We start from the raw sequence: 24,918 nt of genomic DNA on the forward strand, positions 1-24,918 counted from the left end.
TAACATTCTTTTTTTTAAATTTTTTAATTGTTATGTTAATCCCCATAACACCATAACATTCTTTTGATTCCCAGAGGTTCCAAGGAATTGAGGTTCCAGATTGCTATTAGGAAACATAAATGGAGAATATTATTTGTCAATATGCATAGAAATCAGGATAACTCCTCTTTTTGAGAAAATGAAGCATAGTTTTTTGGGGGGGGAAAGGTAGTTTTTTGGATTAGAATCCAAAAAAGTTTTCTGGTGATTTGAATTTTTTGTATTAGAATGAAGATAAGAAAAAAACTAAATTAAATTGTTCTTAACTCACATTTTCTGTTAAAGAAAGAGGGCATTGGAATGGATATTTGAAGTTGTTTCAAATCTTTGCTTAGAAATGAATTTTTTGTTAATATGTTTTGACATTTGGTTAATTTGTTCATTTGTTATTACTTGAACAAACATTAGTGGAAGAAAGATGAAAGCATTGTTCACTGAAAATGCAGGTAAGTTCTTCATAAAGAGTTCACAGCATGCACAGTGCTCAAAAGATTTAGGGAGAAAAACTACTACATTTGGAGGGAACAGGATTTCATGAGTATCTTGGGGTTCAGCAGTAAAATAGGCCCAGTTTCACTGCCAGTCCTGAAGTAGCTTCATGAAAGAGCAAACTGGTAGTCATACCAAAACTAGCCCACAGACTTACTTTGTTAGATAGCAGAGTATTTTTATTATTGTTATTGATTTTTGTCTGTATTTTCTCAAGGCAACAGTTGGCTAGAGCTGACTAGCCGTAGATTGTCACAGTCCTCCTTGACTGTGAAGCCTACCTCACTTATTTGGGCCACCTGTCCAGTACTTTGTGAGCCTGCTCCTCCAACTATCTGGTAAATGACCACTTCTTGTTTTTGTTTAATTTCCATTCCATTGCAGACCAATATATTTATAAAAATTAAATACTAAGAAAATGAAATGGAAAAAAAGACATACAAAATATAAGCCCAAATGTAGTGTTATTATATTCAATAGACATACTCCTCTATGTCTGTTACTCCTATAATTGTAATATTCATATTGTATAAAATTTTTTGAAGGCTTTGTCTCATTTTCATACTTTCCTTGTGGCAGACCAGTTTGGATTATAATGCCACATTCTTCATGTGTTAAAATCGTATGGACCCATAGGTATGCAGATGAAAGTAGTGCTGCTCTTACTTCAATAAAGAATTTAAGATATTAGTAATGCACTAATTTCCCAGGAACTATCTGGGACAGGTAGTGTAGTTCAAAATCAGCGTGACTATTTGAGGCAAGCTATTTAACATCAAAATCTCTTCTATTAAATGACCTCATAGGATTGTTGTGAGGATGTAATGAATTAATATGAGCTCAAGACTGTATTCTAGAACATAATAAGAACTTTAGAAAATGTTGAGGATTGTTCTTAATGATTATGAAAACAACTTTAAGGTTTTCATTTTTAGAACTTTGTTCAAAATTATAATTTTTAAGCCTTTATTTGGAACAGACTTCTAATAATGGGTAGACTCCTCCATCTGCCTCTCCAGTTACTGGAAGCTTCTCAGCAATTTGTTTTGGATCTGAAAGGTCTAGTTTGGTGGTTGGCATTCCTATTCACCATGAATGTTCCATTTGGAACAGCCTTCTCCTCTCGTCTCCCTGCCTTGTAGTATTTTTCTTAGTATTTTCTTAGTATTTCTTAGTATTCTTTCTTTTCATTAATTTTCATTTTAAGTCTTGTTTTGTTTTTCATGTGTTAAAAAGTTTTGTGTCTAACTGTAATAACTGACTCATTCAATAATAGATATCTTTGGGGCTTTGAGTTACCAACAAATCAAACATTTGTGTCTGAAGAACAAATTTGTTCAGCCAGTATGCTCTTCTCCTACAATTGGTTCTTTTTGAAATAGATGTGACAGAGTTGCATTTTTCAGGGCTTTTGCGTTGTCTGGTATGTTAACGTTTTATTCTCTTCAGATAATGCAATAGATATTAATGTTATGTCTGTTTGGAATTTCATTTCTAAAATAAAACATTTTACACTTTGCATTCTAATTTACCTGTGTCTGGAAAGCAATCAGTAATTTTGCCTTTCCTCAGATTATTGTCTTGTAAGGTTATTGTTTCATAAGTATCTTTGCTTGATAAAAGTATTTGGATCAAATAAAATCTAGATAAAATCTGATTGAATATTTTCCTGAAAAACTTTCTTTTCCCTAGGATATTCTATGGATAAGTGTTCTTGAAATTTATCTGCTTAATAATATTAATAATAGGTAACTTACTGAGCTCCTTCTGTGTAGTGCCAGGCACTGATGGCACATTGTCTTATTAAATCTTCAGGAGGAGACTGTGAGATAGATACTGTTAAACCTCACTTTCCAGATGTGTATACTCCAGCTCAGAGAGTATGGTAGACACTGGTAGAGATGGGATTTGAAACTAAGTCAGTTTGATTACCAATCCAAAGCACTTGACCATTAGATGGTATTTGTTTTTCTGATGAACACTGTAAAGAAGGAATGAAAATACCATGGATCTAAATTGGCACCTTAGCTCCCCAAATTAGGAATGTCTTAACACCACTAACATTATCTCCGTTAGCTCTCCAAATTAGAAATATCTTTAACATCACTGACGTTCTCCCTTCCACAGTATATCTCCTACCTTGTGTTTTGTCAGTGTAGCAGAATTGAAACTACAGAGGTAAACCATCTTCAAATAGCACTGAAACCTATAAGAAAGAGTGGAATGTCTTAGATGCCCTTTAAATCGACACCTGCCAAGTTAGAATCTGAAGCAATTCCTATTTTGAACTATCCAAAATTAATTTCGTACTTGATGTCTTTTTAGTCAAGACAGTTCTAAATTGTGATATTCAAAAATTCACATCCTTTTTGAGGGAAGAAGACCTGAAATGGGTTCTGGAATGCTTCTGTATGTGACAGTCTTAACCTTTCCTTTAATTGTAGAAGAAGTGCAACTTTGTTGAATGATAACAAGGTTTAAGATCCTCTATAGCTCAGTTTAGAATTCCAGGTAACAAGTAGTAATGCTAAGTGTAAGTACAGGTATTTCTTAAAACCTATGACAGAATTCTAGAAGTCTCAATCCTCCTCAAATACTAGTATTGAATGTCTAATTTTATTGAAATAAAATAGAATAAAATAAAATAGGAATAGGTATCAGTTGCTCTGGAAATTCTTCTGCCCCGTTGTATGGAGTTTTAAGTGATGACGTCTTGGGGTTAACTACTAGATAAGTACATCAGACTATCTATTGCAAGCTCTATATTTCTCTAGGGGTCGGTTTTTTAGTAACCAAAAAATTATACCCTGGCTTCTGCACCTGTATGTTTCCTTCAATAATTTTTCTTGCATTTGACAAAGGCAAATTGGGGAAACAAGACGGGTGCTAAAAGCAAAAAATGAAACAATGAAATGGATTTTGTAGTGAAACAGTTTAGCATTGTGTTTAAGAGTATAGATTCTGGGATGGACCTAGAGGGTATTATGCTAAGAAAAATAAGTCAGTCAGAGAAAGACAAATACCGTATGATTTCACTCATGTGGAATTTGAGAAACAAAACATGAATATAGGGGAAGAGAAGGAAAAATAAGATGAAAATAGGGAGGCAAACCGTAAGAGGCACTGAACTCTAGGAAACAAACTGAGAGTTGCTGGAGGGGAGGTAGGTGGGGGAAGGGGTAATTGGGTGATGGGCATTAAGGAGGGCACTTGATGTCATGAGCACTGGGTGTTATATGCAGCTGATGAATCACTAAATTCTACCCCTGAAACTAATAATACACTATGTGTTAACGAAATTGAATTTAAATACAAAGAAAAGAAGAGTATAGATTCTGGAGCTAAATTATGTAGATTCAGATTGTGGCTCTGCCATTTGCCTGCCTGTTGTGAACCTGGACAAATTACTTGAACTTTTGTAAAGTGAAGATAATAGAAGTATCTATCTCATAGGATTGTTGTGAGGATTAAATGAATTGATATATATGAGGTGATATAATAGAACATGCTTGGCACAGTAAGTACTTAATAAATATTAGTTATTATAATAGAGATGAAGGAGAATATTGGTAGCACCTCTTTTGTGTAGAACTTGTCCATCCAGAAACTTCATTAATCTACAGCACCAGAAAAGTCTGTGAGTAGCTAAATAGGTAGCCTAAAGAGCAAGCATTTTACTTGCTCTCTTCTGTTCTTGGCTGTCACTTGGCTTCTGTGTATCTTTTTTTGTAACTCTAGTAGGTTAGTGTGCCAGTTATCAATGTATTGCCTCTCAGCTCCAAATTTACTCTTCATTGACTACTCTGCAGAAATGGATATGGGCCCTTTAAGAATTTTTTCCTTTGCCAGCTGGCCCAGTAGAGGATACTGGCGAGAAAGAGGAAGGGTTTTTCCTTCTTGGTCCGTGCTTGCTTCTAGGCAACTACTCTGGCAGCCATTCTTATGGCACAGGCAGCCAGCCTCCCCGGTGCCCAGCTTCCCCAGTGCAGGCTCCTGCAGCATACACGTTTGGCTTCTCTGGCCTCCAGCTTGGCTTCTCCAGGGCCCAGCTCCGGCACTGCAGGCAGGTTTTCAAGCCGTAGACTCCTGCTGAACACATACTTCTCCAGCACCCAGCAGTCAGTAGTTCTCACTGGCACCACCCTGCCTTGGGTAGTTTTATAGGATAGGAGAGTCTCTCCCATGGCGCGCCTGGGTGGCTCAGTCGGTTAAGCGGCTGCCTTTGGCTCAGGTCATGATCCCAGGGTCCTGGGGTCAAGCCCCGCATCGGGCTCCCTGCTCAGTGGAGAGTCTGCTTCTCCCTCCCCCTCTGCCTGCCTCTCTGCCTACTTGTGCTCTCTATGTCTCTGTCAAATAAATAAATAAAATCTTAAAAAAAAAAAAGACACTTCTCCATGAACAGCTTTCTCCAACAGCCAAGAGTGCAGATTTCCAGCAAGTTCCACCAGTGTGGCGCCACAGAAACTTCTCTGCCTCTAATATTGTGCTTTATAATCAGTATAGAGTTGGTCTTCCTATTTCTGCCACAGAGGTCCTAAAACCCTTGGAATTTCCAAAGTGATGAGAGCCATAAAGGTGTCTTTTGCCATGTGAATGAGATGATTTTTAGAATGCCCCTAGGTAATCTAAGGTTGGAGGCCGGTTGCCAGGAGAACCAACCATGTGACTGGAAGGTTGGAACCTTCATTCCCAACCTGGAAGGGAGAGGGGCCGGAGGTTAAATCAATTGCCAGTGCCAGTGATTTACTCAATCTTGCCTGTGTAATGAAGCCTTCATAAAACCCAGAAAGACAGGGATCAAAGAGTTTCTAGGTTGATGAACACATGGAGATGCTGGGAGAGTTTTACGCCGGGAGAGGGCTTGGAAGCTCTGTGCCCTTTCCCCATACCTGGCCCTGTGCGTCTCTTCCATCTGGCTGTATCTGAATTATATCTTTTTTATAATAAACCAATTAATCTAATAAGTAAAATGTTTGAGTTCCGTGATCCACTGTAGCAGATTAATCAAACCCGAGGAGAGGAGGTCAGTCAGAAACATAGGTGACAACCTGGACTTGGACTGGTGTTGAATGTAGCTGGGGCGCAGGGGCACGAGAGCACCCGGCTCCAGGGGGTCCCAGACACACCAGGTTTGGCCACTTGCTGCTGACAAAATCCGAAGGCAGAGAGATGAATGATGGTGAAACGAGAAAGGAGTTTATGTTAGTGAGGCCAACACTGGGAAGACAGCGGACTAGCGTCTCAAAGACAGTCTCCAAAGTGCTGCAAATACTTCCAGGTTTATATGAGGAAAATGTGGGGCAAAGGTCGGTGGGTGTGTGCAGGTGGGCAGTAGACAGTCATGGCCTTGGAGTCAGTTATACAGGGTCTTGCTGTCTCAGGGCAGCCCTTATTGTTCGAGGGGGTAGTTTTGGTTTCTGTCAGGGGATGCTTTGCCTGCAGGGTCTTTTGCCACAGTTAAGAGATAAGCTGGAAAGAAGAACTTGATCAGTTAGAAAGGTTGAGGTCAAAATGGAGGCAGTTGATGTTCTCTTTCATGAAGGTGGGGCGCAGTCTTATAGGACTGAACCCTTAACCTGTGGGATCTGATGTCTTCACGCAGATAGTGTTAGAATTAAGTTGGATTGTGGTACACCCAGCTGGTGTCCCAGCATTGCTTGGTGTGGGGACCCCCCCCCCAACACACACACATCAGAATTTGTCCCAGAATCTTTTACTGCTCTTCATTGAGCCCCAGCCATGCCCTTTCTAGCAGGGTTTGGATCTCCGCCCACTTGGGACGTCTTCTTTGACCACTCTTACCTCAGTCCTATAGTAGGCACTTCTTTCATCTGCTGCTATTCTTACATTCTTTAGAGTTCTGTCCTATTAGTTATTTTCTCATTATTCTGTCCCCTGTTTTAAACTTTCTCTGTTCAAATTATGATTTCTCTTTCTTGATTGGACCCTGACTAATACAACTAGGTAATGGGTCATAAAAGTCAGTAACTGCTAAGGCTGAACAGTGAATCAGGCCTGGAGTAAGATAAAACAGTTCAAGTGCCACAATATGTGGTAGCTGACCTTGAGTGTCAGGGCCTGGGAGTCATGAGGGAGTGGTGAGAACTGTGGTCATCTGAACGTGTGTCATTGGACAACCTCAGTCTTGGTGTGGCCAAATCATCCTACTTTTCAGAAGCTGGAAATCAGGGGCGCCTGGGTGGCTCAGTCGTTAAGCGTCTGCCTTCGGCTCAGGTCATGATCCCAGGGTCCTGGGATTGAGCCCCGCATCGGGCTCCCTGCTCAGCGGGGAGTCTGCTTCTCCCTCTCCCACTCCCCCTGCTTGTGCTCTCTCTCTCGCTGTATCTCTCTCTGTCAAATAAATAAATAAAATCTTTAAAAAAAAAAGCTGGAAATCAGGGTTTTTACATGACATGTTTTGAATTTTACATTTTGGCTATTAAATCAAGTATTGTTACATCACTCTGTGGGCCAAGCAACCCGTGTTTATGAGTTGTCAGTCTATAACCTCTGGGCTGGACTGATTTCTAAGCTCTTTGAAAACTAGAAACAGCAAACTAGAAGGGGTGGGGGAAGCAAGTAGAGGAAATACATCACAACATGACAAGAGGGGGAGACTGGAAAACATTTCAGATTATTACAGAAGGTCAAAGTGCAGTTGTTTAGAACCACTTAATAAAGGGGAAGACATCTCCAAGTATACATTATTGAGGGTATTGTGCTCTCTGACCACAGTACAATAATTAATAGTAATAATAGCTACAGTGGTAATTTATGTGTCAAGTTCTGTGTTGATTTTAACAGTAACCTTGAGAGGGAAGAATTCTTGTCCTGTTTATAGATGAGGAAACTAAGCTCAAACTGAGTTTACTAAGTTCAAAGCCGTTATTTATATAGCCTCTAAATAAATGAACAAATTTTTTTTTTTTTTTTTAAAGCTTGGCTGTGGGGCGCTTGGGTGGCTCAGTCGTTGGGCGCCTGCCTTCGGCTCGGGTCATGATCCCAGGGTCCTGGGATCGAGCCCTGCATGGGGCTCCCTGCTCCGCGGGAGGCCTGCTTCTCCCCCTCCCACTCTCCCTGCTTGTGTTCCCTCTCTCGCTGTGTCTCTCTGTGTCAAATAAATAAAATCTTTAAAAAAAAAAAAAAAAAGCTTGGCTGTATAATAGAGGCTCTTTGTGAAAATTTAGAAAATATGATAATTTGTAAAAGGAAAATAATATCATCTATTATCCCACTGTCCAGTGACAATTGCTAGTAACATTTTTTATTTCTTTCCATTCTTTTTTTTCTATTTGTCTTCATTTTTAACGTGGTTAATTATGTGGTTTATATATAATTTTACATTCTCCCTTCTTTTACCTGGTAGTATAACATAAGCATTTTATTTTATTGCTAAAAATGTGTTCTAGGCATTTTTTAATGTTTTCATTACCCTTAGTTGTTTTATGCATAGAAATTCTTATTATGTATTTAAATTTGTTCTCACATTTTTGCCATGGTAATAGTGTTGAATGAATGTTCTTGTGTCTAATGCTATGAACATATTTCAGATTATTTCCTTAGGAGTAGAATGACAAGATTAAAGGGCATAAATGTTCTTCAGAAGGTTCTCAATCTGTATTACGAAGGTTTTTTTTAAAGATTTTTTTAATTTATTTTTTGACAGAGACACAGCGAGAGAGGGAACACAAGCAGAGGGAGTGGGAGAGGGAGAAGCAGGCTTCCTGCAGAGCAGGAAGCCCGATATGGGGCTCTATCCAGGACCCTGGGATCATGACCTGAGCTGAAGGCAGACGCTTAACAACTGAGCCACCCAGGCGCCCCGAGGGTTTTTTTTAATGCATTTTTTCCAACAAATGCACATGACACTGTATTCTCACAAACATTGAATACTATTATTGTTAAGTTTTTAAACTTTGCTAATTTGATAAAGGAAAAATTTTGGGGGGGAGGGGCAGAGGGAGAGAGAATTTTTTTTTTTTCTTTTTTGAGGATTTTATTTATTCATTTGAGAGAGAGCACAAAGCAGGGGGAGGCAGAAGCAGACTCCTCGCTGAGCTGGGAGCCTGACATGGGGCTTGATTCCAGGACCTGGAGATCATGACCTGAGCTGAAGGCAGACGCCTAACCATCTGAGCCACCCAGGTGCCCCGGGAGAGAAAGAGAATCTTAGGCAGGCTCCATGCGCTGCATGAGTCCCACGTGGGTCTTGATCTCACGACCCCTGAGATCACGACTTGAGCCAAAATCAAAAGTTGGACGCTTAACTGAGTGAGCCACCCAGGAGCCTCGAGGAAAATGTATTTTTATTATTTTAATTTTCTCAGGTCAATTAAACTTCTTACATATTAATAATATAATATGTGTTGCCAGTGTTCTTCCAGGTTCTCTCCCAGTGGGTTTTTGTTTGTGTTTGTTTTTGTAGTCACACTGAACAGTCCTATGGGATTTCCATTATGCTTAGTTCTTTTATGTTTGAAAAAACTCTTACTCAAAAAAAAAAAAAAAATTAGTCTTGTTTATCCAAAATTGGAGGAAGTGGAATTAATAGTATTGCTTGTTATTACCTCTAAGTCAAATGAATTAGGAAAGGGGAAGCCTATATGCCACTGGAAAAATGGCAAATTATTGGAGATTGTTTGCTGAATTTTTATCCAAGTATCTGGGGTTTCATTTGTTATTCTTGCGAAGGAGGGGCTTAGAAGCCCCTTCTGCGTGCTGCTAATGATGTTAGAGAGTAATGATGACTTGCCTTGTGCTAAGTGTGCTGATATTCTGCTCCTGCATGATAATCGTAGCGTCTGCCGTATGCCCTTCTTACAGAGGAGGACACTGAACTTACTCACGGTCACTGCTGCAACTTAGAGGCAGGAAACTTCTGGGCAGCTTGTCTCAGTTGTCAGGACTTGAAGAACAAAGTTCACATTTGAGTTTTCTTTATTACCTGTTCCTGACAATTAACAGCAGGTAATACAGCAGTTAAATTTGCAGTAGGAAGTATTTCCTTGAAGTACGTTTGTTTGTAAGAAGATGGAGATGACCACTGTTGCTTGAACAGGAGTTACTCTGTACCCTAGGATATTTCATCTCTTTAATGCCTAGAGCTTTGAAGGGAGCAGTCTTATAATAAAAGAGCCATCTTTAATTTTTTAGAAAACTGTAGTTGATGCTTTCAGTACCAAAATGAACATGGTACAAGGGGGATTGAAATAAACTGTTTTAAATATTATAAGCTTTTAAATTATTGGCTTATATTTCATCAAACGAAATAATTTATTGATTATTTCTGTGAGTAAGGAAAGAAAAACTATTTAACTATGTTGGTGTCTGCCAAGAAAATTAAACTGGTTTCAAAGCTTTACACTGATAGTGAATGGCATTGAATACAAGCTGTTTTAATTAATACATCTGGTCAGTCCTTTGGCTCAGTCAGGTTGCAGCTGTGAGACCATAGAATGAACGTAAAACCAGTGGCATTGCATAGTTCATGCCTCTCTTGAGCAAATATGTCATTTCTCTAACAGAAACTATTGCTCTGGGTACTCCGTTTTCATCTTGAACCACACTTGGAATTTGTAGTTCTTCATTCAAATACATCCTTATAGTGACTTACCATAAGCAAAGGAGAGAACCTGTCAGCATTTTAACTTTGACATATACACAGTTTTGAGATTGAATACCAAGTTGTGAAACTGTGAAAAAATATAGCTATGCAAATAACATGGAGCCACATCTCTAGTGCTTGAAATAAATCAGATTGCATCTAAAATAATTTAGGTAATTAAGAAATTTTTAGAAAATAAAAATGGAAACTACAAGCTGTGACAGTGCTGCTTATCTTTTTGACAACTGATTCTTTTTGTCATTACAAGTGTTACCTCTGTAGTATTAGTCATCCTGAGAAGGTTAGTAGACATTTACCTAGCTCATAAAAGTTATGGAGGATGAACAATCTTTGTATTGCTTTGTTGAAGATTGAAGTAGTGACTGAACAAGATTCTGAGCTCCTTGGGAAAAAAAAAAATAGATGTCATTTAAGATATTTGCATTAATGAGACAAATGACAGCATTGCTTCACATTTACTATAATGGAATCCCATTATGGTTCTTTATTATATGTACTTGAATACCCCTTGAGCTAAAGCATAAATTTCAAAGCATCTAACCACTGAAAATTCTTGATATGGTTACACTTGTAAGGAATATGTTAGGCCTATTTCCCAGGCCTAAAGAGGTTCCACTGCATTTGTGTATCTGTTGATATTAGAGCCAGTGAAATGGGCGGGGGTACCAAGTCCCTAGTCCCTTGCATGGTACCAGGCATTTAATTCATTCTTTCAATAAATATTTAGGGAGAATTTGTTATATGCCAGTTTCTGTCCTATAAACTGCTGAGCTTGAGCGGTAAATTAAAAACGAAAACTCATTCCCTCACAGAACAGAATTTTGGGGTAAGGACAAACATAGTGTTCAGTGGATGTTTAACCTCATTTGGTAAATAAATGTGCTTTACTTAATTTCAAAAGGAACTAGAACATAATGCAGTAATTTTAGCTCTCATTGTCTTTCCTCCAAGGAGGTTTTATAAAACCAGATGATTTACTCACGTTTACCTTGATCTTTTCTTATATTTTCTCAAATTCTTTGTTTCAAAATTTGTTTATGGTATTATAATACGGATCTCATGTTTACACTGAAGGTCAGGGTTTTCCAGGCTTTTGCGTTTCACAGATCAGTAATATTTTTGAAATTAGGGAAAATTGACACAAGATTGCTTTTAATTTTGCCAAGTAAGGAAACTAAAAATGAAAACTATTGTCACCATCATTTTTTAAAAGAAAGGACATTTTAAGATGAAAAAACAGGTAGGACATAATCTCAGAATGAAGAATAGCCTTCTACATTGAAGAAATAAAACCGTAGGAAAAGCTTGGTACATTATCTTTCTCCTACTTTGCCATGGAGCTTTAGAAACTGTCAATAGAGAACAATTATAACTAATTATAATTTTGGTTTTTCTTTTGATGTTGTTTAGGGATTCTGCTGGCTCACACTGTTTAAAGAGGCAGTGTGATTGAATGTTACCTTTCTTCAGAGGTAAATTTTGTATAAGGAATTGTATATATTGTGCCATGTGATGAACATTGTCTTGGAATGTACAGGGCAACAGAGTACATTGTCCAATCTAATCATGTCCCTCCCACTAACTAGCCTACCCATGGGATCTTGAGCAAATTATTTCTCACCTTTGGCCTTTGATTCTTCATCTGTATATTGAAAGAAGATCATTTTTTACATTTTATTCCAGTTCTTAAACTTGGATTCTGTGTTGATAACTTTGGTAGCTAGTATCCCTCTTATTAATCTGAAGATTAGTAAAACAAAAGAAAATAAAAATAATTTTTACTGTGTCTTTCTAGAAATTTGGATCAGGCAGCATTTTAGGAGAATTATTTTTTTACTTCATGGATTTGAAAGTTTTTTTCTTAATGCCCGTAGATGTCTAAGTTATTCTGGATGGCATGTATCCCTCAGTTACTTTGCATGGTACTACTTCACCTGCAACTTAATTTTGCAGAATGAAAGCCTCAAGAACTCACCTCTGCTCCTGGTTTTTAAATCTTGTCTCTATAGTACTTCACGTGACACCAGTGTAGAATATTCTAAAGCACTTGGTCAGTGCCTAGTGAATTTGTGGATTGGTCCAGAATTGTGAATACTACTGGTTTTTCCATGCAGTCATTGACACAAAATTGTGAGGAATGATTTTAAAGGAATGTCTGAATGACAGATGAATTGTTTAAGAAAGAATTTTGGAAGTGCCTTTTAGTATTATACATAGACTCTGAGCTTGGTTTCAAAGAGCTGCCATGAAGAAGCTTTGTTACAATTGAATAGTTCTAAAATGAATCCTTTCAGGGCTCCTGGCAGAGTAAATTAGTACCCAGGCAATTTTTTATAGATATGTAATTTTGTAGAGTAAAAGGCACCTATCTTAATGCAGTTTGATGAACTTTGACAGATGTATACAAATGTCCGTCATGTCCCAGTCAAGATTTAGAACATTCCAATCATCCTAACAAAAATAACCTGGTGCCATTTTCTAGTTAATGTTAATCTCTCCTGCCACTATGTTCTCACACTAACCCCTTCTGCTGGAGGCAGCCACTGTTCTGATTTCTTTTGCCAAGGGTTAGTTTGGACTGCTTTTAAACTTCATATAAATGGACTCGGACAGTAAGTAACTCTTTTGTGTAAGGCTTCTTTCATTTAAACATCAGAAAAATGTTTTTGAACTTCATCAGGTTGCTGTCTGTAGCAGTAGTTTATTCCTTTTTGTTACTGAGTAGTATTCCATTGTATGAGTATACCAGTTTGTTTATACATTCTCCTCTTGATGGACATCTGATCAAATTGTGCCTCTTATTGATAAAGCTCCTATGAACATTCTTGTACAAGTGTTTTTGTGAACATACATTTTTATTTCTCTTGGAAAATACCAAAAGTGGAATTGCTGATAAGAGAATAACTTATCAGGTTATTCTTGATAGCAGAATAACTTGATAAGAGACTAATAGTTTTCCAAAGTGGTTGTACCATTTTATGGTCCCAGCAGCAGTGCATGAGAGCTCCACTTGCTCTGTATCTTTGCCATCATTTAGTGTCGTCAGTCTTTAATCTGAGCCATTCTAGTGGGTGTAAGGAAGTATCTTGTAGTTTAGATTTGCGTTTTCCTGGTGAGTAAAGATGCTGAGCATCTTTTCATGTATTGGACATTCATATATCTTTGGTGAAGTACCTATTCAATATTTTACCCATTTTTTGTTGTGTGGGTTTTTTGTTTGTTTTTGCCTCTTACTGAGTTGTGAAAGTTGTGGAAGTTCTTTATATTTCACAAGCCCTTTATCAGTATCTTAGGTTGGGTTCCCCAGAAAACAGACTCTGAGAAGGAGATTTGCATGCAGGAAGTTTATTGGGGAGTGCTCTTGGGAATAACACGTGGGAAAGAATGAGTAGAATTAAGCAGATGGAGAAGTTGAATTGTAATTCGTACAGTAGAGGCCTCAGCTCACCTGGCTCGGAAGCTGGATGGCTCTTCAGAGATATCCGGAATTGAGGCAAGAGGACCTGGCTTTGTACCTCCTTCCAGACAACCCAGGGGACTAGTCATGGGATGTGAACTGCCCTGCGAGAGGAAATATAGCCTTAGGTTAGTCAGTATCCTTTGGCCCCAAGTCAGGTCCTCAGAGAGACTCAGCTGTGAGCCATCAGTAGGCAACACTCCCAGCAGCTAGGGGAACAGGTGTCCCCAACCTGGAGGAGATGGACGTGGGCAGTGTTACCAGCATCCACTACAGATATATGTGTTGTGGATATTTTCTTCCAGTATGTAGCTTGTCCATTTTCTTAGTGGATCAGCAAATGTTTTAAATTCTTTTTTTTTTTTCCCGAAGATTCCATTTATTTATTTGCCAGAGAGAGAGGGAGAGTACAAGCAGGGGGGGTGGCAGGCAGAGGGAGAAGCAGGCTCCCCGCTAAGCAAGGAGCCCGATGCGGGACTCGATCCCAGGACCCTGAGATCATGACCCGAGCCGAAGGCAGACGCCCAACCATCTGAGCCACCCAGGCGCCCCTGTTTTACAGTTTTTTTTTATTATGTTAATCACCATACATTACATCATTAATTTTTGATGTAGTGTTCCATGATTCATTGTTTGCGTATAACACCCGGTGCTCCAAGAACGTGCCCTCTTTAATACCCATCACCAGGCTAACCCATCCTCCCACTCCCCTCCCCTCTAGAATCCTCAGTTTGTTTTTCTGAGTCCATCGTCTCTTATGGTTCATCTCAGGCGCCCCTGTTTTAAATTCTTTTTGTGTGCGTGTCCTTGCTAAGAAATTTTGCCAACATCAAGATTGCAAAAATATTCTTCCTTCTAGAAGTTTTTGTGTTCTAGATTTTATATTGAAGTATAATCCATCAAGAATTAATTTATGTGTATGATGTGAGCTGCCACCCCAGTAATTCTTGAGGGTGCTCAGCTCTTTTCTCTTTTAAGTACACCCCTTTCATCACTTCTCATCTTCCCTTAATTTGCAATGCAGGGGCATCTTTCATTTCCATTTCCCAGAGTAGAGCATAGTCATAGTCAAAATGCTGATAGGACAATTTTCTTCCCTAGCAATTTATTCATTAGTTTGAATTGTGGAGTTCTGAAACCAAGTCCCTACAATGAAATGGTATGCTCAGTCCAGTTCAGTTTACCATTATTTTTGTCCTTCCTCGGGAGTAAAACTTTACATTCATGAATTTTTTTAAAGCAAAGGTGACTTTTATGAATTCATTAGAGAAAATGAGGAGAAGACTAAGTCATATACCATGTCCCCTTCTACACAGAATAGAGCTGTTTTTCCATCTCGTGTTCTCCATGCTCTGACAGTTCATCTCAAATGAATGCCGTGATTAACAGTGCTTTGATGAGTTTGGTAACTTGTAAACGACAAAAGCTCTTAGAATAGCTCAGGATTAAATATTAAAATAGTAACACCAAAAAAATAAAATAAAATAGTAACACCAGTTGTTTGTTGTAATTTTTCCAAAATGCTTCTATCACTTTCTCGTTGCCTCCTATATAAGACATGTAGAAGTATTTATTTTACAGAAGAAAAGCTAAAGTACTGAATTATTAACCAGTTTGGACATGGAGCCAGTTCTACCTCCCAAGTCAGTGCCCCCAACTGCTGGATGCATTCAGAATGCTCTATTTATAAGTAGCTAATAATGGCCATCCTGAATGTATGAAGGCCCGACCTGGCCTGTGTGCGAGGGAGTGGGGGCTTCTCCTCTTGCTATATGGCAAGTATTAGTTGGTGCTGACTTTGCAACTGTAGTTTCTCCATTTTCACTAGAGACACGATGAGATATAGATTCCTTTCTTCCTCCCAAACGAGGGGGTGGTAATGCTTCAACCAGCCTGTCAGCTAAGAACCCATTTTCCTATAGAGACAGTGTATATGTATGTATGTATGTGTATATTATATATTTATTCCCCTAGCCTCAGAGTCACAAGTGCAGTAGTATGTCAGAGATAATACAGCCACTGTTATTTTTGCTGACCTCATAAAGGAAACTAAAACAGAAAAGTGAAGTACATGACACTCCATTAATTAGTGAAACTTTTTCTTAAGTAATATACATAATTTCCTCCTTTTAGTTTTTAAGGTCATTTTTCATACTGCTAAGACTCCAGGAAGCCGTATAGGGTACACCACTGCCTCAAGAAATTTTGAAATGGGGGTGCCTGGGTGGCTCAATCATTAAACATCTGCCTTCGGCTCAGGTCATGATCCCAGGGTCCTGGGATCAAGCCCCACATCGGGCTCCCTGCTCAGCGGGAAGCCTGCTTCTCCCTCTCCCACTCCCCCTGCTTGTGTTCCCACTCTCACTGTGTCTCTCTCTGTCAAATAAATAAATAAAATCTTAAAAAAAAAAAAAGAAATTTTGAAATGTAATCTTTTATATCTTGTATGTCAGGAGGCAGTCTCTCAAAGAAATTTGGGTAGTAAGAAAAAAATTGAGATTAGGTTGGATTAAAACCGTAGATCATTTATGGCATAGATTGTGATGATGGTTTCACAGATATATGTTTATCTCCATACACGTCAAGTTGTATACATTAAACATCTACAGTTTTTGGTATTTCAGTCATACCTCAGTAAAGCAGTTTTTAAAGACGTCCATAGAACATTTTAGTACTGAATTAATTAAGCACATTTTTTTATTGTATGAGTAATACATGTTCATTGTAGCTCAGTTACAAATATGTTTTTATAAGTTGTATATTACATATTATGTTTATATATTATAAAGTCAAAAATTTGTTAATGTTTGATTTACACTTGTTCTACTTATGTGTATACTTTTTATTACAAATATGAGATTTGTAATAAAATTATCAGTGCATATGGTTTGCCACCAGCTTTTTCCTCATAGCAGTGCATCATGACTTTCTGTATCCATGAATAGACCTGAATCATATAATGGCGGGGTGTTGTACTGTGATGAAGTATTATGGTTTACTCAGTCAAACTCCTTGTTTGAACATTTAGGATATTTTCAGGTTTGCACTCTTAGTGCGGTGATCATCTTTGCATAGTTCTTTCTTAGGATGAATTTCTAGAAGTGAAATTGCTGGATCAAAGAATTCACATTTTTGAGGCTTCAAATTGAAATCACCAAATAGCGGTCCAGATAGGTTGTAGCAATTTACATTTCTCCCAGCATTGGACAAGTGTGCTCTTTTCTCCCATCATGGATAATAGACAAGTTTTCCCACATCATTGCCAATCTAGCAAATTTGTAAGTGGCATCTCCCTGTTTTTTTTTTAATTGGCATTAATTCTTCATGAAGCTGACCCTGTTTCATGTTCATTGGCTATTGTAGATTTTGGTCTCACAAATGAGCAGCTCATGGTCTTGATTACAGATACTTCAGAAACTTTTTCTCATTCAGTCATCAATCTTTTCATCAGTTTCTTGTGTTTCCTTTCCAGGAGCGGCTAAAGCTGGTGACTGTTTTGGGTGCTGGCCTTCTCTGTGGAACTGCACTGGCGGTCATCGTGCCCGAAGGAGTACACGCACTTTATGAAGATATTCTTGAGGGTGAGAAAGAAGAGGGTCTGCTTTGAGATATGTTGTTGACATAGAGGGTTGAAAGGAGAAGCCTAGTGGGTTTTTTTCCTGAACATACTTCATATTTGCCATGGAATTCTACCCTGGGAAGAGTTCTTAAAACATATCTTCTGACATCTTTGACATTGAACACATCCTTAGCAGTTTGTGAATTGAATCCCCAATTCATGAATACCACTTAAGATTTATTTGCAGTAATGCATGAATTCCAGTCTAAGTATGACAGTCCTTTTTTAAAGCCCACTTAAAAACTTCCCAAATTCTACATGATAGTAATTGTATTTTTAGTGTTCTTTAATTGAAAAAATAAACAGATTATACACATTTGGATTCAAGGAGTCTTTACAGTAAACTTGTAGATATTTGGTGGGGATCTCTGCAGTAAAGGAGAGCCAAAAAAGTGAAAGAAGTCTTTCCTGACCCTAAGAACAATGAGCAGAGAACGAAGAGTATAGGTATGTGAGAGTAAATACTGGGCAGGGGGCTTGGGTCACTCACCTGCTAGACAGTTTGGTCCTCACACCTGGAAACATACTTGATTTAGATTTGTGACTCAGCAAAATCAGATTATTGCTTGTCACGCAACTTCAGACACCTGTGAAGGGGGCGCCTGGGTGGCTCAGTTGGTTAAGCGACTGCCTTCGGCTCAGGTCATGATCCTGGAGTCCCGGGATCGAGTCCCACATCGGGCTCCCTGCTCAGCAGGGAGTCTGCTTCTCCCTCTGACCCTCCCCCCTCTCATGCTCTCTCTATCTCATTCTCTCTCTCAAATAAATAAATAAAATCTTTAAAAAAAAAAAGACACCTGTGAAGGATCGAAATCACAACTATTACGTTGTTGAGTGGAATCTTCAAGTGCCAGTACTCAACTGGACTTTAAGAGTAGTATAGAAAGGTAGGCACTTTCCAAATTTCATACTAGATACAATATAATAAGCAGCTTTTCAGATCTCAGTCAAGGAAAAAAGCTGTGTCCTTTATCCAGAGTGATGATGCTCTCCTCCCTGGGGTGTCAGTATAGGCATAATGAATGTTGTCAATATAGGCATAATGAATGGTGTTGGGTAGGCAAAGAGTGGCGGCAGAAGTTATATATGAGAATTGTGGGGGTCTTATTGCAAAATAGGAGAGAGGATGAAGACTGGTCAAATTTAGGGGGGAGATAATAAATCAGGAGTCCAGAGCAGTGGTTTCTGCTCTTTTTGATCACACATCCTATTGGGGGGGAAAAATAAGTATGCACTATTGCACTGATTTACTGTATGCATTATAAAACACAAACCTAAAATAGAAAATTTTGAAGTATGAGGTTTAAAGTAAATTTGTATAGAAGACCAATACAGTTGACCTTTGAACAACACAGGTTTGAACTATGTGGGTCCACTTAATATGTGGCTTTTTTTTTGATACAGTACTATAAATGTGTTTCCTCTTCCTTAATCTTTTCTCTGGCTTACTTTATTGTAAGAATATAGTATGTAATATGTAGAACATACAAAATATGCGTTAAAAGACTATGTTATCAGTAAGGCATCTGGTCAACGGTAGGCTATTAATAGTTAAGTTTTTGAGGAGTCACAAGCTATATGCGGGTTTTCAACTGCGCAAGGGGTCAGCACCCTAACCCCCCATGTTTTTCAAGCATCACCTGTATTTTCTTTCGTATCCCAGTGGATCATCTTGAATTTTTCTGATGTGTGATTATTTCAGTGCAGAGATCACTATTCTGGTATACTAGAAAACTTTCAGATCATGACCAAATAGACAATTAAAAATTTTTTTCCTTGACCTTGTAGCTAAGAAAGAATTATGAGTAGCAGCTGTTTTCCTTAAAAAGTTCCTTTTTTAGGGGTGCAGTTTAAAAGTTTTCTGGTCCCTAACCTAGACTACAAAATCAGAATCTCGAGAGAAGGGACCTGGGAATATCTATTTTTAACAGGTTTTCATCTGATTCTTACTAGAAAAGTTTGGGAAACACTTGGGTAAAGGAAAAAAAAAGTTTTTCAGGTATATTTTTTGGGTTTTTTTAAATAGCAGTTTTATTAAGATATAATTGACATAACAGATTTCAGGTATAGTTTTAAGCTTAAATTTAGCTATCATGTTGTCGGGTTGCATTCCTTTATTTTCAGTGTTCTTGATTTGGGGCCCAAAATAATTTTGTGGATTCATTTGAAAGCAGATACAATGTGCTTTTTAAACCTGCTTTTCTAAAAAGTAAGCATTCTAGTCTCTTTAGCCTTTCATCATGGATTAGTCTCCAGCCCTAAACCGTCATTTCAATTAAGAAAGGTATTTTCATTTATATATTTTACATTCACTCTTCTTGGTGTACACGTCCTTGAGTTTTGACAGATGCATAGTCATGTTATCACCAGTGTAATCAAAATACAGAACAGTGCCATCACCCAAAAACCATTCCCTCATGCTGCCCTTCTGTAATCATACCCTTCCTCCACCCCCAACCTCTGGCAACCATAGATCTCTTCCCTCTCCCTAGAGTTTTGCCTTTTCAGAACGTCATATAAATGAAATTGTGCAGCCTTTTGGTCTGGCTTCTTTTGCTTAGCCTAATGCATTTGAGAGCCATCATGTTGTGCTGTATATCTCTCGCTGGTCTGTTGTGCCTTTTTATTTCTGAGTAGTGTTCCATTGTTTGGATGAACCGTAGTTTGTTTTTCCCTTCACCTTTTCCTTTCCTTTTTCTTTCCTTCCTTTAAAGACATATTGGTTTTTGGGGCGCCTGGGTGGCTCAGTCGTTAAGTGTCTTCCTTCGGCTCAGGTCATGATCCCAGGGTCCTGGGATCGAGCCCCGCATCGGGCTCCCTGCTCGGCGGGAAGCCTGCTTCTCCCTCTCCCACTCCCCCTGCTTGTGTTCCCTCTCTCGCTGTGTCTCTCTCTGTCAAATAAAAAATAAAAATAAAAAAAAAGACATTGGTTTTTTTCAGTTTGGGTGGAAATATGAATAAAGTCACTATAAACATTTGTATACAGGTTTTTGTGTGAACATGAGTTTTTATTTTTCTTGTGTAATTACTTATAAGTAGAATGGTTGGATCATATGGTAAGTGTATGTTTAACTTAAGAAATTACCAAACTCTTTTTCTAAGTAGCTGTACCATTTTGCATTCCCAGCAATAATGGATGAGAGTTCAGTTGCTTCCCTTTCTTGTCAGCACTTGATGCTATTTTTTTTTTTTTTTTTTTTAAGTTTTTTTTTTTTTAATTTATTTGACAGAGAGAGACACAGGGAGAGAGGGAACACAAGTAGGGGGAGTGGGAGAGGGAGAAGCAGGCTTCCCGCGGAGCAGGGAGCCCGATGTGGGGCTCAATCCCAAGATCCTGGGATCATGACCTGAGCTGAAGGCAGACACTTAACGACTGAGCCACCCAGGTGCCCCTTGTTTGGTTTTTTTATTTTTAGCCATTCTAATAGGTAGGTAATGCTATCCCAGTGTGGTTTTAATTTGCAATTCCCTAACGGTTAATGATGTTAAACATCTTTTCATATGCTTGTTTGCCATTATTATGTGTTCTTTGATGATTCAAATTTTCGCCTATTTTTTGAGTTTTCTTATTATTGAGTTTTGAGGGTTCTTTACATGTTCTGGATACAAGTTATTATTTTTTTGCTTTTTGTTTTTAAGTAAGCTCTAGGCCCAACATGGGGCTTGAACTCATGACCCCAGCATCAAGGGTTGCATGCTGTACCAACTGAGCCAGACAGGGGCCCCCTGGATACAAGTCTTTTTTTTTTTTTAAGATTATTTATTTGAGACAGAGAGACAGAGAGAGTGAGCATGAGCAGGGGGAGGGGCAGAGGGAGAGGGAGGGAGATAGAGACTCCTGAAGCAGACTCCCCAATGAGCATGGAGCCTGACATGGGGCTCAATCCCAGGACCCTGAGATCATGACCTGAGCTGAAACCAGGAGTCAGCCGCTTATCTGACTGAGCCACTCCGGCCACCCCTGGATACAAGTCTTATCAGATAGGTGATCTACAAATATTTTCTCCTAGTCTTTGGCTTATCTTTTCAGTCTCTTAACAGTATCATTGACAGAGTAGTTTTTAATTTTGATAAAGTCCAATTTATCAGTTCTTTCTTTCATGAATTGTGCTTTGGGGTCATACCTAAAATCCCTTTGCTGAACCCAAGTTCACAAATGTTTTCTTGTTTGTTTTCCTCTAGAAGTTTTGTAATTTTAGGTTTTACACTTAGTATGTGTTAACTCAACAAAATTGAGTTAATTTTGTATCTGATGTAAGGTTCATTTTTTTGGGATATGGATGGATGTCCAATAGTTCCAACACCCTTTGTTGAAAAGATTAATTACCTTTGCACCTTTGTCAAAAATCAATTGACCACATTTGTGTTGGCCTATTTCTAGACTCTCTATTCTGTTCAGTTGATCTACATGTCTGTCCTTTGCCAATACAACCTTGTCTTTTTGTTTTTTCTTTTTAAGATTTTATTTATTTATTGGAGAGAGTTGAGTGAGTGAGAGCACGAGCTCGGGGAGGAGCAGAGGGAGAAGGAGAAGCAGACTCCCCACTGAGCAGGGATCCTGACGAAGGGCTCAATCCCAGGGCTCCGGGATCATGACCTGAACTGAAGGCAGACGCTTAACTGACTAAGCCATCCAGGCGCCCCCAGTACAACCTTGCCTTGATGACTGTAGTTTTATAACAAATCTTGACATCAGATGGTGAAGTCCTTCTAACTTCATTTTTGTTTTTCAAAATTATTTTGGTTAAACTAGTTCCTTTGCCTTTCTATAAAAACTTTAGAATCAGCTTGTCAATGTCTACACAAAAAATCATGCTGAGACTCTGATTGAGTTGAATCTATAGATTAATTTGGGGAGAATTGACATCTTGAAAATACTGTATTTTCCAATCCATGAATATAATATATTTCCATTTTTTTAGGTCTTTGATTTCTTTTATCAGTGGTGTAGTTTAAAAATTTTTTTGATTTTAATTTTTATTTATTTTTAAGTAACTTCCATGCCCAACAATGGGGCTCAAACTCACAGCTCCAAGATCAAGAGTCCTATGCTCCACTGACTGAGCCAGCTAGGCACCCCCAGTGTTGTAGTTTTTAGCATACAGATCTATAGGTATTCTGTTATATTTATACCTAAATATTTCCTGTTTTTAGTGTGATTGTAAATGATACTTTAAAAATATTTCAATTTCCAGTATTCTAGTATATAGAAATTTGCTAAACTCACTTGTTATAGGAGCTTTTTGTAGATTCCTTGTGATTTGCTACACAGTCATATCATCTATGAATATAGACAGTTTAATGCTTTCTTTTCCAGAGACACTTTCATGTTTTCTTTTCCAATATGCTTTAAAAATTTTTTTCCGGGCGCCTGGGTGGCTCAGTCATTAAGCGTCTGCCTTCGGCTCAGGTCATGATCCCGGGGTCCTGGGATCGAGTCCTACATCAGGCTCCCCTTGCTCTGCGGGGAGTCTGCTTCTCCCTTTGCCTCTGCGTGAGCTCCCCCTGCTTGTGCTCTCTCTCTCTCTTTTCAAATAAATAAATAAAATCTTTTAAAAAAATAAAATAAAATAAACATTTTTTTCCTTTCCTTATTGCACTGGTTAGACCATCTAGTATGAGGTTGATTAGGAATGAAAATAGTCAGCCTTGCCTTATTGTCACTCAGTCTTTCACCATTAAGTATAATGTTAGCTGTAGATTTTTTTTTTAATTTATTCATTCGAGATAGAGAGAGAGCATGAGCAGGGGTAGAAGCAGAGGGAGGGGGAGAAGCAGACTCCCCACTGAGCAGGGAGCCCGATGCGGGGTTCCATCCCAGGACCCTGGGATTATGACCTGAGCTGAAGGCAGACGCTTAACCATCTGAGCCACCCAGGTGCCCCAGCTGTAGATTTTTTAAAGATTCCCTCTTCAGGTTAAGGAAGTTTCCTTTTATTCCTGGTTTGCTGAGAGTTTTTATCTAGTCTGTTAATGTGGTGAATTAAAGTGATATTCAAATATTGAACTAGATTTGCATATGCCACCCCCATTGATTGTTAGGGATTGTCATCACTGGATTCAGTCTGCTAACATCCTGTTGAGGATATTTGTATCTCTGTTCATGAGGAGTATTGGCCTGTGGTTTTCCTTTCTTACAATGTCTTTTTATGGCTTTGTTAGAGTAGTGCTGACCTCTTAGGGTTGGAAAGTGTTCCCTCTTCTACATTCTGGAAGAGACTGTATAGAACCAGTGAAACCATCTGGGCCTGGAGTTTTCTATGTTGGAAAGTTTTTAGCTATGAATTCAATTTCTTTAATAGATATAAAATTATTCAAGTTACCTGTTTCTTCTAAGTTGAAGAATTTATAGTAAGAGTTGTTCATGGTAATCTTTTATTATCCTTTTAATATCTACAGTAATGTCTTCTTTTAAAATTTTTTTCCCAAAGAACCATGTTTGATTTCATTTTTTTTCTGCTTTGTATTTTATTGATTTCTATTTGACTTTATCCATATTAAAGCTTTTTGGTCAGGTGCCTACACATTTAGGGTTGCTATGTCTTTTGGTGAATTGACCTTTTTCATTATTATGTAATGTCCCTATTTATTCCTGGTAATATTTCTTGTTCTCAAGTCTATTTTATTTGGTATTAACATAGCCACTCCAGTTTCCTTTTGATTAGTGTTTACTTGATAGATCTTTTTTCATCCTTTTACTTTTAACCTATGTCATTCACTATATTTAAATTGGATTTCTTATAAACAGCATATAGTGAATCATATTTTTAAAATCCCATTTGACAATCTCTCTGTCTTCTAATTCGTATATTTAGACCGGAGGTCAGCAAAGTTTTTCTGTAACAGGTCAGACAATAAATATTTCAGACTTTGTGAGCCATGTGGACTCTGTTGATACTGTTCAATTCTGTCATTATAACCAACAGTACTGATTCTTTCCTTTGTGATCATCAGTCCTCTAGTGAGCCATCCAGTGAACTTACTGTTTCAGATACTATCTTTTTCAATTTTGAAATTTCTACTTGGTTTCTTTGTATAGTTTCTATTTCTTCAAGTGACACTTATTCATTTGAAGTGTTTTTACCTTTACCCCAGAGCACATAGTTATTTTTTTAATCTTTTTTTTTTTTAAGATTTTTATTTATTTATTTGACAGAGAGATAGAGCACAAGTAGGCAGAGCGAGAAGCAGGCTCTCCGCTGAGCAAGGAGCCCGATGCAGGACTCGATCCCTGGACCCTGGGATCATGACCTGAGCCGAAGGCAGACGCTTAACAACTGAGCCACCCAGGTGCCCCGAGAGCACATAGTTATGATAACTGATTTAAAGTCTTGAGTATTCCAGTATCTGATTTGCTTTGGGATTGGATTGATTCTTTTTTCCCTTCATGATTGGTGAAATTTTTCTTCTTTTTTTTTTTTTTTTTTTTTAAGATTTTATTTATGAGAGAGAGAGCACAAGCAGGGGGGCAGGACAGAGGGAGAAGGAGATTCCCCATTGAGCAGGGAGTCCGATGCGGGACTCAATCCCAGGACCCCGGAATCATGACCTGAGCCCAAGGCAGATGCTTAACTGACTGAGCCACCCAGGTGCCCCAATTTTTCTGTTTCTTTGTATGTCAAGCAAGTTTGGGTTGTATCCTGTACATTTTTAATAATATATTTTGGAACTTTGGGTCCTTTCAAAATC

General features: G+C 38.4%; 1 protein-coding gene across 3 annotated transcripts in view; it reads left to right on the forward strand.

The window, feature by feature from the left end:
• Positions 1-24,918, forward strand: part of SLC39A9 (solute carrier family 39 member 9) — a 53,221-nt gene that overhangs the window by 1,049 nt on the left and 27,254 nt on the right. For 2 of the 3 annotated variants that reach the window (XM_032405407.1, XM_032405408.1), the window contains exon 2: positions 17,083-17,191. In XM_032405407.1, the coding sequence (XP_032261298.1) occupies positions 17,083-17,191 (109 nt within the window). Of the gene's footprint in view, positions 1-371; positions 867-17,082; positions 17,192-24,918 lie in introns of those variants that run through there. The other variant, XM_032405409.1, reaches the window with a different exon arrangement.

Source organism: Phoca vitulina, unplaced genomic scaffold (assembly GCF_004348235.1).
Source record: "Phoca vitulina isolate PV1807 unplaced genomic scaffold, GSC_HSeal_1.0 scaffold7, whole genome shotgun sequence".
Taxonomy (NCBI): domain Eukaryota; kingdom Metazoa; phylum Chordata; class Mammalia; order Carnivora; family Phocidae; genus Phoca; species Phoca vitulina.